Raw genomic sequence first — 16,887 nt, 5'->3', positions numbered from 1 at the left:
TGTGCTTATTTTTTTTCATATGTCACTAACACAATCTTATCGCCGTCCGAATTCTGCACGATAATTTTACACATACATATTCACACACTCGTCCAATCAGACGGCAACGAAGTGACATTTTAATTTATTTTTTTCGTACATACACATTAACACGGACAGAAATCGGCCCCCGAGGGTTCTGTGACGTGGAGCCGAAGTTGCTCCACAGTTTTGTTTTTCACCATAGTTATTGGCCAAACCTTGTAAATCTATCATCCTTGGTATCTATTATCAGGTTCGTTTATCGTTCCATTAGCGTAAATAAAGTTTTAGTTTTATTTACTTATTGAGAGGAATAATAAGCATAAATAATAATTCCAGTGAAAAATATTTCCTCCCGTTGGATCTCGCATAAGGTGGGTATTTTTTGAAAAAAAACGTATCTAAGTGTTCTAAAAGGCATCTAAAAAGTTGATATACATAACATAACATAATTGGCACGTACACCCTTTCTGGGAGTTTGGCCGAGCTCTTCCTCCTATTTGTGGCGTGCGTCTTGATGTTGTTCCATAAATGGAGGGACCTACAGTTTCAAGCCGACTTCGAACGGCAGATATTTTTTATGAGAAGCTTTTTCATGGCAGAAATACACTCGGAGGTTTGCCATTACCATTCAGATATGTGGTGAATTTACGTGACACATATTTTACGTTTTTTATGCGTTTTTTAGTACTAGGCTCAGAATATTAACAGCATATTTTTGATATAAATTGCATACCAGGCTATTATAACTAGATCATGCTAATTAAACTAAAACTTATTTCAATAATTTGTAAAAATGTATTTGTGGTTTTATTTATTTTTTGTTTGTTTGGAAATTAAAAGTCATTGCCCAACGACGTCACGTTTCAGAAAATACCCTAATAAAAATTATTCATTTTATCTACATACGTACGAGTACAAACGCACATATGCATGTATGTAAATTTTATAAAATCTAAAGCAACTAATAAAACCGGATTATTACTCACAAATGTTTATCATTTGACTCAGGCCAAGTAGTAGCGTGCCAACAATTAAACATAACACCTGTATGTGTATATGTATATGTATATGCCTATTTATATATGTAAGTAAGATCATGTTTTGGCAAGTAAAAAAATAAAATAAAAACCAAGTATCAATCAAAAACAAAGAAACAAATCCACGCTCACGCTTTCCTCACCCCACACCGAGATCTAGAATCTCGTTTTGATAGTGAGAATTATTGTTCCTAGAAGGCTGAGCGATTGGTAACAAGTGCCCAGTTCAACGGCGACAGGTCAAATAAATTCCTAACTAAGATAGATAAAAACTTGTATTCTAAAGAATTAAAAATAAACTCACGATTGCGGCAGTTAATGCAAATAACGCTAAGCGTTCGCAAATCATTCATCGCAGGAGTGTTGCTGGTGGCAGTGGCTTTCCTCAGTACTCTACAATTAGTTGTTATTTCTAAGCGTTTTAGATTTGACACAAAATGCAATTCTCGGATAGTAAAAACGAAGGTCGCCAACCTATCGCAGTAGGCATTTTAGAGGCTGGCAATCGCGCTGGTATTGCGGGTGTTGGCGCGAGTAACGAATTGGAATATGAATTTGTGTTGGCGCGAATTGGTAGGTTCAAAATGTTTAGATACAACTAATATAAATTCACTGGAAATGAAAATCCTGTTTGAAAAATTATTGTGAAATACCAGCTTTAAACTACATCAGATTTAAAAATGTTAATTTATATATCAAAGCTGCGTAATTCGGTTTAACCCAGACACCTAATTCTACGAATCACAAGTTGATTAAATTATTGTGAACAAAGTGTTAAGAAATCAGAGCAACCAAGTTATCTAAAACAATTAAAATTGTACTGCAAATGAGACTATTTATGCTCGTTAAGGCATCAAAAATAAAAAAAAAGGTTAAAAACAAAAAATAAAAAAAAAGAAATAAAAAATTGCATTGTGCTCAAATTGGAGTAGTTTTGTTTAGAAATAAAATGAGCTTGGTTTCTGAGAAGTAAATGTCTCCAAATATGCTGCACCTGCTAGCGTAAATTTTAAAGTTCCAGAGAAAACATAAACTGGAAGTAAAACTAACATTTCTGTGATTTTTTTTTAATTTTAAAATTCAATTGAAACCGTTAATTATTTATAATAAATAGTATTTATCGGAATCTAACGAAAAACGAAAAAGTCGAATCAAAAGATTAAATTTTATATAAGAAATTTTCGTTAAAAATATATTAGTATTTGAAGGGAATTATCAAAAACGGGACAGGACTCTTTAAAAATAAAAAAGTTATTTTATTGCTTACTCATTTAATTTCATTTATTTCAAAATTTAATAAAGAGAAACCATAACATTTTATACAGAAAGTTGTATTTAGTTTTTTTTTTTAAATAAAAAATTGCGCGAAATTATTAATATAATAAAATTTTATAAAGGCAACTTCCATTAAAAGTGCACGAGTATTTGCCAGAATTTTTCAAACAATGAACAGTATTTGTATTTTTAATAAAATCGAGTGAAATTATTAAACTTTATAAACGAAATTTACATTAAAAGTGCACAAGCATTTGTGAGAATTTGTCTAATTGTGGAAATCATCCTAAAAAAATATATTAAAAAATTAAAAAAAGTTGTTTTCTTATTTACTTGTTTAATTTCATTTATTTGAAAATATAATAAAGTGAAAACATTACATTTTATATGAAAAGATGTATCAGTGCATTTATCGAAATTCCTACAAGATGTGAACAAGACTCTCTAAAAATAAAAACAAAAAAGACGTTTTATTTAATTTAAAATCAGTCGCATTCCGACTCAACCCAACGAATTGCACTGCACATCTGATTGTTTTAGATCGTTGAATGAGATGTCCTTCAGGTGCACTCTGGCAGTACCAGCAGCTTCAGTTTTGTGGATTCAGTTTCTTCATAACATTTGGGAGGAACAGGATAATTACAGCCAAAAAGGATTTCTACAAAAAAAAAAAATATATATATATATTTATATCACGGCGAAGACCGTGAATTTCACTGCTAAAAATATGTGTAGCTGTCTTACCGAAGTTGTTGCCATAACTGTTTTAACCTTAGCTGTAAATTTTTATTTTACCGCGCCATTTGCATGCACAAATGCAGCGATCTGATTTACTTGATGCCATTTTGAAAATAAATTGCTAATACAGCAAGGTGCCCACTTGAGAAAACCGCACAAAGCCAAGAACAGAGATTTGACAGATGTTAAAACACATTTAGTAGAAGGTGTCTTCATTATATTTATTAATTTTGTTTTTTCTTAAAAAAAGAATTACCTCTCGAGCGTGGCTTGAGGTATTTAGATAGAGCTTGAAATTGGATTACATTTGTTGAAAAGAAAAATCCATATATATGACGACGACCAAATGACTAAAGTGAAGTAAATGAATATGCCTGAAAGACATGACTTAAAATGCCCAATTGCAAGCCTCGCCAGTGATTTGGTGTTGGATACCATATATCAGTTATGCTTGCCACAATATTTTTGAATTCGTATATTTCTTTAAAGTTAAATTGCAAACTTTAAACAACATTAAAATAGCTCCAGATAAGCCCCTTTATAGCTGGGGTATGAACTTCACGTGGCGGCGTCTGAAATACAAAAGGCGTCATAATAACAGCGTCGGAAACTATTGCTAATTTTAGTGACTCGAAATTTCGAAATTTGAGAGGTCGAGCCAAGAAGCACCGAGAGATTTGGTATCTTCGTAAAAAGCCCATTGTATTTAAAGCTCTGGAGTCAAGGAGGAAAGGAGAAGTAACAGAAGGAAAAAGATAGCATAGGATAGGGGAATAGAGGTAGTTAGACCTGTGAGAGTTTTCCAGATTCTTTGATAAATCTGAAAATATCCTCTAGTTTGGGAGAAGGAATTTTACTTGTTCTCATGACATCGGGACCTAATATTCGTAACCTTCCTCTAGCGAATGCTAGACACTTACAGAGAGAATGCTCAGTGCCATCCACCTCCTCTAAGCAAGACAGGCAAATCGGTCCTCAATGATTGGCGATCCTCAATGGTGGTCATATTTTGACTCCATCGAATGTGTCATGTAATAATACCTACCATCAACCGAACGTCTTTTCTTCCAAGATTTAGAAGAAAGTACGACAATTTTCTGTTCGGGCTTGTCACAAAATAATAAATTGGACGATTACTTAATCCTGTTTTTTTGTCGTCACTCGCTTCAAGCCGCGCTCGGTAAATTCATCAAAATTTTTATACACCTTATACCGCTGATTCCACATCACAATAAACTTTTTTAATCACTTTTGCAGCCCTTTCAAATGCGTGCATAAAAATACCGCCTCGAAACGCTTCGTGTACTTCTCCTTTTTGTTTGGTTGCGTTGACTGGAAAGTTTCGAACGACACTAACCTGAGTTTGCACTGACGTCGTAGCCCTTGAGTGGGCCTATTACGCAGCAAAAAGCAGAAAGAAATATATCTTGAAGTGACAAGAAAAAACCGGTTTTTTTCTTCTGACACAGACTGTAAATTGCATAAATTATCGCTAATCCAATTCATGATTCCTGCAGAACTGATTCCGATTATTGGCTCTGATCCACAGTTGGCCAATTCATCGGAAATTTCATTCTCTTGAACCCCGTAGTGTTCTGGAACCCATATGAGTACGAGCTTATTCTGTATCGCAACAAGAAAATGTCCTAATAAGACTTAATTAGAGTTTGTGTAAATTCACAACAAGATAGCATTGATTGAGTATGTGGGAGGGGAGTTCCCCACATCAGTTAAAAAAGCTCAACTTAAGGAGTGAAAACAAACGCAAGCTGAGAGTTTGGGTGGTGAATTGTATAAGTACGAGTATATCATTTGTATGCAAGAATGATCTATTACAAAATTGCGACAACCGAGTAGTTCTAGTTGTGATGTAACAATAAATAAACAAGAAAGAGAATGGCGTAGTAGGAGAAATTTGCTTGTGAATAACAATAAAAATGCAAAAAAATACAACAATAAAATGAATACAAGTACAATACAATATTATTATGTCAGCCAACCAGCTGATTTTAATACATTCACTTAGAGAAAGATAGCGGTTCCCAGATGTCGCCCCATTTGTATTCTTTCCACCGCAATTTATTCTCATGCATGTCGGTACAACCTTCTAAAAAGCATCTTAAAGTCTTTTAAGTTCGAGTTTCTTTTTAGCAGTATTTGGTTTCAACAGCTGTTAAAATTCGATGACGTCACTTTTGACAGATATTAAGTAGCGAAGCTACAATTCACTAAAATGATTTCGACTTTGCTTGTGAATCGTATATAAATAACTAAAATCCACTACGAAATTAATGGATCTGTAAAAATTCACCTTTCCATCAGAGCTCAGTATTAAAGCAGAAAGCGCTGGTTGTCTATGATCCCTGAAAGCTAGATTTATCAAAATTGTGGAAATTTTGTGTCATAGTAATCGCCCTCGATGCGGCTGATGGTAGCAGAGGAATAGGAAGGTCTCCTCTACGTGTTAAAGATCAGGTAGAGAAGGACTTGGCTTCACTTGGTGTTTCCAACTAGCGCTGGTTAGCACTTGAAAGAAACGACGCTTTGTTAAACTCGGCTAAAATCGCGTAAGCGGTTATCGCGCCAATCAAGAAGAAGAATTGTCTAAAAGATACCAGAGCAAGAAAATTAATACAAAAGTTTTTGCCAACTGTCTGGGTACTATACACAGAAATACCAGAGCACGTTCATTCTCACAATTCAATTGAAAATGTCATTGCTTCAAGGAAAACATTGAAGAATATAAAAGTTTGCCAATTGAGCGGCGTTTGCAGCCGTAGGCAATGTCGACACTTCGCTTATCTCATCATAAAAAACCGGATAGTTTTGCTGAAGTAATCTCATCTACATTTAAATGGATGCGGAAGTAATAATAATTTACGTATTTATGCAATGGGAATGCCTAAATGCCATCAAAAATCTCGCAAAAACTATCGGCATCTGTAAGCATGTATGTCTGTATATATGTATATATGCTACATTTGAGAAATATAATTTATAATTCATAAACTGCCTCTACTATATATGCCAATAAACACAATATGAATTCCCATTAAAAATACCTGTTTTATTTGAATGAAAGACGTAAATACGAAATTGAAAGGGTATAAATGCTCAAAAATAGCGTTCCTTTCATAGGCTGTGTATTTTTTTGAACCACGTAAAAGTTATACTAACTAAATAAGATGGATATGGTGTGGTGGCGGCCGCCGTAGCTGAATGGGTTGGTGCGTGACTACCATTCGGAATTCATAGAGATAATGTCGGTTCGAATCTCGGTGAAACACCAAAATTAAAAGAAAAAGAAAAACATTTTTCTAATAGCGGTCGCCCCTCGGCAGGCAATGGCAAACCTCCGAGTGTATTTCTGCCATGAAAAAGCTCCCCATAAAAATATCTGCCGTTCGGAGTCGGCTTAAAACTTTAGATCCCTCCATTTGTGGAACAACATCAAGACGCACACCACAAATAGGAGGAGGAGCTTGGCCAAATACCCAAAAAGGGTGTATGCGCCAATTATATATATATATATGGTGAGGTTGAATTTTAAGCTATAAAATGACTTAATCGTTGAAATAGCGCATTTTGTGGAACAAGAGTCAAATTTCTTTTAAGAAAATTTCTGGAAGAGTTTGTGAGGTATTAATGATATTAGTTTGATAATAATAGTTGAAATGCTCTTATATGGCACTACGTTCGGCATAAGACATCAGTCAAGTGTTCATCACAACTTTTCACTGATTCAGCTGCATACACCGCCACTGTAACCACCTATGTTTAGTACGGTTATAATTTTTCTTCAAATGTTATAATTTTTCTCCCAACATCCAGGCGGCAGAAATATTACATTATAAATACCCTAATTTAAGGCTTAAAAAAGCTTTAAAAATTCATTTAATAAGTAAATTACAATTTCCACCAAACGCCCTTTAATGTTTTTGTAATCTTATATGAAAACAGCGAAGCAGCGAACAACGAAATGTGTACATAAACATCTACTCCTAAAATTAATTACGCATTAATAAAAATAAAATCGACATTCGTTTCAAGTGTTCAAAAATATAATAAAAATTGTGGTGAATATTGAGTGGCCGGTTTCAGTGACCGCTACTGCAGATCCACCTGAATTCAAGTAATGAGCGACTCCTTGTCAAGTGGTCCAAATATTCTGGACATAGCCTTAAATTTTTTTGAAAACTAGTTTATTTCATGGGCTTGAATATAACAGGACGCTAACTGAAAAAATTTAACAACTTTCAGACTCATCCAATGTTGAACATTTTGATATGGATATATTTTTTTTTACTTTTAAGATTAAAGTTTATTGATTTTTTTATTTTTTTATTTTTTGTTCAAAGTGTTTTAACCTTGACTTTTGAGCATAGTCTCAGCTATTAATACAAAAATAAGCAAAAAGTCTAAATGGAGGTATTCTCACAAAAGAATTTAAATTGTAAAGGGATTTTTAATAAGAGGTGTTATTTTGATGTTCAAAGAAAAATGCTATTTTGTAATGTAAATTATCGGATGTTTATTTAATTATAAAGAGGAAGGTTTGCCGTTAATAGTGCAAAATAACATCAGGCGAATTACCACCATGACCACGCTTACACGACAATATCTTTTTCATGAAAAACCCTTTATTTTGCTCCAAGAAATAGAAATAAAAAAGTGTATAAAAAAGTAAAAAATAACCGAAGATATTTGATTTTAAAAAACTGTGTATCAAAATCTCAAAACTATCAAAGTTTTCCAAATTTTTCTTGAATTTGCTGATATTATTCTCAAGCCTACTAATAAGCCAATTTTCAGAAAACCATATAGAGTATAATAAAAAGTTAATTGTGAGAAAAACTTAAAAATTTTTAGGTTTATTCAATGTTCAAAATTTTTGCATGGAGCCTTTTTAAATCGAATATTTTCGGGTTTCTTTAGCATTTTAATAATATTTTTACTATGTATTTTTACTTTTTAGGACAAAATATAATTACAAAAATTAATATATGTGGAAAAAATGGTATTTTTGTTCAAAATATTATATTTGCACCTGGTTTTTCCTTGGGCTGTACGTATTTCAATATAACTGAAAAAGTCAATGGAACCCCACTATGGGGATTACTGAGCATAGTCTCAGCTATTAATGAAGAAAAAAGTAAAAAACTGAAGAGGTGTGTTTTCACAAATGAATTAAAATCATATTTTATTCCAACAAATCTGAATAAACAAATTTATAATATAACCAAGCAAATTTGACTTTAAAAAACTGCATATAAAAATGTTTAATATTGAAATCTCAAAATGATAACATTTTTCTTAAATGTTTTCAATTTACTTATAACTATTAATCTCAACTCTACTAACAAGCCAATCAAAAATTTAAACATTAAATAAATCTGAAAGTTATCAAATCTTTTAAGTTCACTTATGTTCATCTCAAGCCCACTAATAAGCCAATTTTTAGAAAACTCGAAGACCATGTCCAAAATAATTGGATAACTTGACTTAGAATCGCTCCAATGAACTGTGTTGTGTTAACTTTCAAGGCATTAGACTTCATATTTCAGCAAAATTATATGCAAAAAGTCTAGCCTGGTCAAAGCGCACGATCTTGTTGACCAATTCACATTGCCTCTGCGAGATACATACCCACAAATCGTTCCTAACAAAATTGTATCATTTGCACGTGCTGCTCAATCATGCAGCATGCTACTGTGACGTGAAATCCGTGACTGAATAATAAATCACACAGTTGATAGACACCGCCAACACAATACGACCGCCAACATCGACCCGTCTCGATAAGAAAATTCTACACTTTTGCTTTTAATATGACTCCAAAACTTAATTTATATTGACTCAGCGCTTCCTCTTGGCGCCTGAATGAGTTGGTGCGTGACTACTATTTGGTAAGGCCCGGGTTAGACCCAATGTGGGCATGAAACACCAAAAGGTAGAAAATAATTTTTTTTATTTCTGTATATGTATCTGCCATGAAAAAGCTCCTCACAAAGTACTAAAAAACCTTCGCAAAAGTATATGAAAACTTGCAAGCAAACAATTGGAAAGCAATTGAAAAATTTTATTTAAATTTTTTTCAAAAGTTTCTCGTTTATTCGGTGCTTTAACGTCACTGTTAAAATGCCGTTTAATTTTTCAGATTTCACATGATTTGAACTTTTTCTATCGTGGAAGCCGATTTGCTATTGTTTTTTGTGAGTGCAGATATGTGACAGTCTCAGAATTGAATTAGTTTTTATTAATAAACAATTTTTTTGCTTTCGATGGCTTTTTAAGGAATAATGTAAAAAAATTCTAGTAAAAAACGTGGTTTAGCTTATATGGCTATATACAAGGCGGCGCAAAATTAATAATTCAATTGTGTTTTTGAATAACTTTTTTACCAAACAAAAATTTTGAGTGATGAAAATTTTTATTTTGACTTTTACGCGCTTGTCTGTTTGTATATTGCAGCCGTGTAGTTAAGAAGTGTCAAATATGACTGACGTACGATGTTATTTGCAAAAATTATAAATTTTCCGATAGCGTCATTCATTTTGCGTCATCTTGTAGTTTAGCTAACTTCATCATTTACATTTGGAATAAGTTTTATGATATTTAAAAAAAAAGATTCTTTATTACTCATATTATTTTCAAAGTTCATTTTTACTTTTACAAAAACTATTAAGAAAGTGACTATTGTCTAACATTTTTACTCAGGATTCGGAAAGACACAATGGATATTACTCTTCATCTCCGGCTTGTTAACTCTCGGCTCCATGGCCACCCAAACCTCGGTGGGTATCATGGCCATAGCGTCACAATGCGAATTTGGCATGAGTCAAGGTGAAAAAGGCATAATGATGGCGGCATGTGTGACAGGCATTTTTCTATCCACATACTTTTGGGGCTATGCCAGTGATGCCATCGGCCGTCGTTCGGTACTCTTCTATGGCATGCTGGTCACCAACTTGCTACAATTGATCTCAATGTTCATTACAAATATATGGGTTTTCAACGTGGTAAACTTATTAATGGGCGTAAGGTGTGTATGATTACATAAAGCAAATGATTTCCATAATAAAATGTAAAGAACTATGAATTATTTATTACAGTTTGGGAGGCGTTTCAGCAGCCATTTACGCATACCTCGGTGAATTCAATACTGACAAACATCGCGCTGTAGTTATAAATTATTCAACGATGTTCGTAAGCGTCGCAGCGATTTATATGCCAGGTATGTGCTTACTCTACAAAGTGCATATACATACATACATGTATATACATATGTATACATAAATATTTTTGCATATGAGTGCTCGTAGAAAATTAGCCAGGGAAAGATTTAATTCAATAGTAAACAAATATTCATATTTATATACTCGTAATTTAAATAAATTTAAATTTGCATATCTCTATCGAATTATTGCCCTTAGTGGTTATCTAAGAAAATACCCCCCTAGTAATTGAATTAATTCGAAATTTCTCTGCGTAAAGTAAAATAAATTGAAACTTAAACTTTTTTAAATAGAATATAAAATAATGGGTGTTTTTTTTAGCTGCATAAGAACTATGGCTATCGACAATGAGAATGACAAACTGTGTTGACACATCTTTTCAGTAAGGTTTGGCAATCCATATTGAATTGTTTAATACGACAATTCTTTCAAATTGTGCAAATTTAATAAAAAAATAATAAAAAAAAATCTGTTCGCGAAGTTCATTGAGCACTGACGACATTTATTTCGAAATGAGGAAGGACCTGCTGTTACGCGAATGGCAAGCGCTATGGAGCCTGATTGAATTGCAATTGAAGATTATAATATTCAAAAAATAAATGCCATAATTTTACCTACCAGATTATATTAAAAGAAATTCATTTCAACAATGCCTCTTCTAAGGTCCAAATCGGCATAAATGAAATCTCCAAGTGGCTCCGGAGCTGGCGCTTGAAAGTGAAAGAAAACAAATCTTCACGTATAACCTTTACCACAAGGAATACCACTTGCCCACAAATCAACCTAAATCTTACCTCAGTCCCGCAATGCGACACTGCCAAATACCTAGACATTCCTTCCCGTTAGAAGTTGGCATGTAAACTTTCTCAAATACGCTAACCACAAAAAAGGTTCCAAAGTGCCTAGGCATAAAACCGGACCAGGACTAATTTTCTGGACCCAAATAAAACACGCAGCCGCCAAGATGGTATCCCTACTCAGTAGACTGATGGCAAGAATAGGGGGACCAACCCAAATTAAACGGAAAATAATGATAGTTACCACGCTCTACGGAGCTGACCTGTGGGCAAGTGCACTAAAGGCAAATCACCGGTGTAAGCTCCTAGTATCAATACAACGAGCTGTAGCTTTAAGAGTTGTGTCTGCCGTAGAGCATCAGGGCTAGCTGTTCAAGTGATAAGCGGTTCAACACCGATAGATTTACTAGTCTTTGAGAGGAAAAAGTTGTGGACATTAAAGAACGAGGGGATGAAATAAGGAGTTTGCTAACTTGCAGCGCGCGAAATAAAGGACGAGACGATAAGACTATGGCAAAACAGCTAGAGAAACGAAACACGTGGCAAATGCATGACCAGGCTAATAAAAGACTTTACCACATGGTACCGCAGGAACTTCGATGAAGTCAGTTTTTATATAAACCAAATGCTTTCAGGGCACGGGTATTTTCCGAAATACCTGTTCAAAATAGGGAAATGGAACACCCCACATGCATATACGGCGATGCAGCCGAAGATGATGTTGAACACATCTTTTGTCAACGTATGCTTTGGGAACAAGAACATCGAACGTTGGAAAATGCAGTCGGTCACATAATCACTGAAAATGTAATCCGACAATATGCTTAGCAGCGAGGAAACGTGGGAAATCATCGGGGTTTCGCAGAAAAAATTCTCCGGATAAAAAAGCGGGACCTGTAGGCAAGCACACAAGCATAAACTTTGCAATGAGGAAGATGATACGCCACTCTGAAGTAATGCGTTGGCTTTCCCAGGGGGAGTTTTTTACACTCCGGTCATACCATTGGTGCGGCGGCAGCTTTGATGATGTGAAAATGGTACCAACAAAAAGTAAAAATTCGATATGCAGTCAATCATATTGAAAGTCGGGCAAGCACAAAACAAAATATCTACTTAAAATATATTTGTTTCGAACGAAGATATTCAACTCAAATTTTTTTTGCATTGTCATAAATATTAAATTATTAAAGAGCAAGAGAACTGAACGAAATTGGGCCACCTGCCGTTTTGTTCCTAAACGTCATTTTTTTAATTTTTGGGGTTTTCCTAATTTGGTATCAAGTTGATCGTAATTATTTCAAACAAATCGTATAAAGCTACAATACATTTACCATTAATATTGGATTTAAGAGTCAATAAAGAATCTAATGGGGTATATTTTTGTGGAACATTTGTGGGTCATTTTGACCCTTACTTTTGAAAACCTGTGCCTTTAATAATTTGCCGTACAATACAATTCATATATGTATTAGTTTTGAGATGAAGAAATCCATTATTTTTGTTCAAATGGCTTAAAACTGTTTTATGGTGGTAGGTCTTTAGCTCCAGGGGGATGCTACTACTAATAACATGTCGGCTAACTTAGATTATTCCTGTGATTTATCAACATTTTTGACATTAACGTCATCATTTGTTTAATAGGAAAATTGTCTAAACAGAATCGACGAAATCAAAATTGCACATTATTAACTGTTACAGACCGGCACCATAAACATCATTCACAATTTCAGCAGCCTGTCTTGCATTTTCGACTTTATCAAAGAGAAATTGTATAATGTAACGAATTTTATCTTTGTTGACTTCCATTGTTAGCACCCTGTATTTCACATCTAAATGAAATAAAAAAAAAAAATAAATAAAAAAGCAATAAAAAGGAAAAGAATTCTTTTAGTGTGAAATGTCACCTTGACAACGAGCATAAACTTTAAAGTCTTTGACCGATACTTTGTGAGATATCGATCACTACAGCCGCGAAAATAATGGATTTATTTTTTCCCAAAAAATATATGCCCTTTGCTTCGATACAGAATTTTTCACGTATTTGGCAATTTATGTATCAAATGAGGTACATACGCTTTCTTTAGGATTATTCTTTTTTTAAATTATTTTCTTTTCTATTAGAAACTTACCCACTGGTGCTGCATGATAATGCAAAAGCGACTAGCCGCCAATTGCTTAATAATCAAAGATTTTCACTTTCGATTTCTTATTACTTTTAATGAAAATACTCTCTGTAGACGACTAGTTTTTTCAGCATCGCTAAGTGCTTCTCACATCTGTCACTCGTAAATTCGCACCTGGGACAAACAATCATCACAATATGCCTTTAGAAGCTATCGGGTGTACAAAAAATATGTTATAATATTAATACTAAGTTAAAGACAAAAATCAGTCGCAGCTCTTTATTTGAAATATGACGTTATAACTAACGTTTTTTACATCCGATCGAAATAATAACACAATGCTGGACTGGTAAATTGAGGCCAAATTCAATTCAATTCAAATTCGATGCAAACGACTTCCCAATACAAAGTATTGCCGTAAGTTCTTTTTATTTCTGAAAAATTAGTTTTTTAGAAAGGAAGTTTTTTTATGTATGAATAAAAGCAAATATAAGTGTAGTTTATTATTATTACGAGTATATATCAAATTCATAATTTTTAAAATCCCTTTTCTTTGCATTTTCAGCTACCTGTTGGTTGGTCCTCTCTGCAGACTGGTCACTTCACATAAGCGACGGTTTTGTTTTTCGCCCTTGGCGTTTGATAATTCTTTTTAATTTATTGCCAGGTTTAATTGGAGCGCTGTTGCTGTATCCCTTTCCGGAAAGTCCAAAGCTATTGTTGGCACAGGATAAGGAATACGAGGCCATTGCTGCACTGGAATGGATTTGTAAATTTAATTGCGGTCGTTCACTCGGTAGTGTTTTAGGAAATGACACAGATTTGAAATTGAAGCCAGAACAAATTGGTGACGATGATTTGCGCAGTGGTGGGGGTGGTGTTTGTGGCATACTCGTGAGCATTTGGAGAGCTACAGTGCCGCTCTTCCACAAACCACATTGCATAAATTTCATATTAAGCATTGTTTCAGTTTTTGGCATGTTTCTCACTTCGGCGGGTATGCAAATTTGGTATCCGGAAATTGTTAATCGTTCATCGGGTGAAAATGCCGGTAACAGTTCATCAGTGTGTGAGATTTTGGAAGCATCATTCGAAAAACAACGCCAAAATGTGACCACTGTCGATGCTGAGGTAAAATATAATATTTCATACTAATTAAATGGTGTATATGCATGTGTGTATGTATGTACGGATGTATGCACGTATGGAATTCCTATATAATTCGCTATTTCTCATTTCGCTTATTCCCAGCATTGTAGAGAAGTTTTTTTTTCGAAGTATTTATCTTGTGTTAATTTGTTTTACTTACTACTCCTCTCCTCCCGAGAGACTACCGTTAAGTATTACTTATACATTGCAAGAGGGAGAATGCGATTAGCCGCCGCTGTTGTGTCTCAGTCGTTCTAAATGTCTACTCTTTTTCAAAGTCTTGTTATACAAATGTTTTCGGCTTGGTGGTTCTTCATATGAATGCATGTGAATAATACTTGGTAAATATCCTTTGAGACGTTTTCGACCCAGTAGTCAAAGTAGGAGTTGTCATCGTGGTTGAACCTGTGTAGATATGCTTTTAAGCAGCTGTGGGTCAGGTAAAAGTCTGCTTCGACCTGGCCTCATTAGCCAAACGTGTTGCTTCATTAGCTCAGTTAAAATGTAGGTAGGTGAAAGAATTAAAGTACTAGACTGTCACTCCGTTTTGATACAATTTTGAGACTTGTAACAGGCAGATATTTACAGCCCACCCGAGCTGTTGATGTAATGGAGAAGGTTAATAGGATTTAAGTTAGCAGACAGTAAACTTAACCGTCTCGCTGCCAAATCCAAGTATTAAGAGAGAAATTGTCCAATAGTTTCCTTCTCTGAAAGAACCTCTCAGCTTCTGCTATGTGGATTAAATGGTGAACCCAGCTTTTCTGCGTGAGTGTTTATCGTCCAATGTACGGTAAACACAACTACAAGTTTAGCAATTGAATGCCAGGGAGTCAAAGACTATCTGCGCTTTGTATCTATTGCACTGGGGCCATAGGGGTTTTGAAATAGCACACGAAGAAATGGAGCTCTGATCTGTGCTTTTTTGAATAATAAGTTGTGCTTTTCACTTTTAAAAATAGTCAAGGGAGCGAGTGGGGGACCCCTAAGAGCAAATAAGCTCATGAACATTTTCATTTTAATCCTGGAATCAGATCAGAGAAAGAAAGATATTTGATTTCCTCCTTACAGAAGTTGACCAATTTGGATCTGTACCACCTGGCGTTGAGTCATTTATAATATTTCCTGAAACTAATACCTCAAACTTCCGAGAGTATTTCTGACATGAAAAAGCTCCTTATGAAACATTTGCCGTTCGGAGTCGGCTAAAAACTGTAAGTCCCTCTGTTTGTGGAACAACATCAAAACGAATACCACAAATAGAAGGAGAAACTTGGCTAAATTCACATTTAATATTTGAAAACTATTTCTGAAAACTACCTCCTGTCTGCTGATATAGATGCTTTGCAAAGTTTCTTTTCCAATGTTTGCTTTCCAAATATTCTAACAGAATAGAGTATTTTTTATATAGAACCGCTAAGAATACTTGAAAAATCAACTTAAAAGTTCTTGGAGTTATTTTTCAAAATTCAATGTGGCATTCCCACATATGCCAATGACCCTAAAATTTTAAATGTTATATTTTAAAACAACATCTAGGTGCGTTTTTTTTTTTTGTAAACCCATTTATATTGATGCAATTTTTTAGAGGATTTCGGAATATAATTATAAATTTCGTTTATATGAGTGTACTGCCAAGGCTGTAATTTTACAAATTATTTGAAACTCTATTTCTTTTTCAGATTTGTGATGATAGCATAACAACAAAGACCTACGTTGACAATATGATTGTCGGCTGTGCATTTTTAGTAGGTTTTGCTATACAGGGTGCGCTATTGAACCCCTTGGGTCGCAAAAACGTCTTATTAGCTGCATTGGCGATTGGAACCTTAAGTGGAATTCTGCTGCATTTCGTTGTTAATACACAAGTGGTCTTAGTGCTGTTTTGCTTATACATTCTCATGCCAGGATTGTCCATTTCAATAATGTGTGGCGCAATGGTGGATTTGGTGCCGACGCATTTAAGGTGAATATTAAATATCTAAATTATTACCAAATAATAAGTAGATAATAAATACATTTTTTCTCTATTTAACATTTATAAATTCTGCTTCTTCTATTAGAGCCAAAGCGGTTAGTATTGGTTTGTCGATGGGCCGTCTGGGTGTGATAGTCGCCTCAAATATGATTGGTGTAATGTTGGAGCCGTACTGTAATACCACTTTTGCCATACTCACAGCATCAATATTAAGTAAGAATACAATTTTTAATATATTATTATTTTTTTAATTTTTAACTCATTTATTTACTATTTTTAGTCTGCGGCTTCTTGGTGCATTTCCTGCCAATATAAAGTTATTAATTAATACTTTATTGGCTCTAAATAAACGCTGCAAAAGGATTTTTGCGATTTAACATCGATATAAATATCGTTATTGTTGTTTTCAACACAATTGCCTTTATTTTGCCACGCTTTTGGTATGGATTACAAGCTTTAAATTGTTTATTACCTATAAAATTTGTATTTATGTACATGCCACAATTAAATAAAAATATTTCTTTAGTTTAT

General features: G+C 34.1%; 1 protein-coding gene across 1 annotated transcript; it reads left to right on the top strand.

Moving 5' to 3' along the window:
• Positions 1 to 1,398: 1,398 nt before the first annotated feature.
• On the top strand, positions 1,399 to 16,886 carry LOC129235763 (synaptic vesicle glycoprotein 2C). The gene is made up of 7 exons (XM_054869791.1): positions 1,399 to 1,634; positions 9,792 to 10,116; positions 10,187 to 10,308; positions 13,795 to 14,360; positions 16,061 to 16,344; positions 16,442 to 16,569; positions 16,637 to 16,886. Exons 1-7 carry the CDS (start codon positions 1,499 to 1,501, stop codon positions 16,669 to 16,671), a joined length of 1,596 nt encoding a protein of 531 aa, XP_054725766.1. The 5' UTR covers positions 1,399 to 1,498; the 3' UTR covers positions 16,672 to 16,886.
• The last annotated feature ends 1 nt before the right edge of the window (position 16,887 follows it).

The sequence above is a fragment of the Anastrepha obliqua genome, chromosome 1 (assembly GCF_027943255.1).
Source record: "Anastrepha obliqua isolate idAnaObli1 chromosome 1, idAnaObli1_1.0, whole genome shotgun sequence".
Classification (NCBI taxonomy): Eukaryota; Metazoa; Arthropoda; class Insecta; order Diptera; family Tephritidae; genus Anastrepha; species Anastrepha obliqua.
Note: the sequence above shows the minus strand (reverse complement) of the source record. Positions and strands in the feature narration are given on the sequence as shown.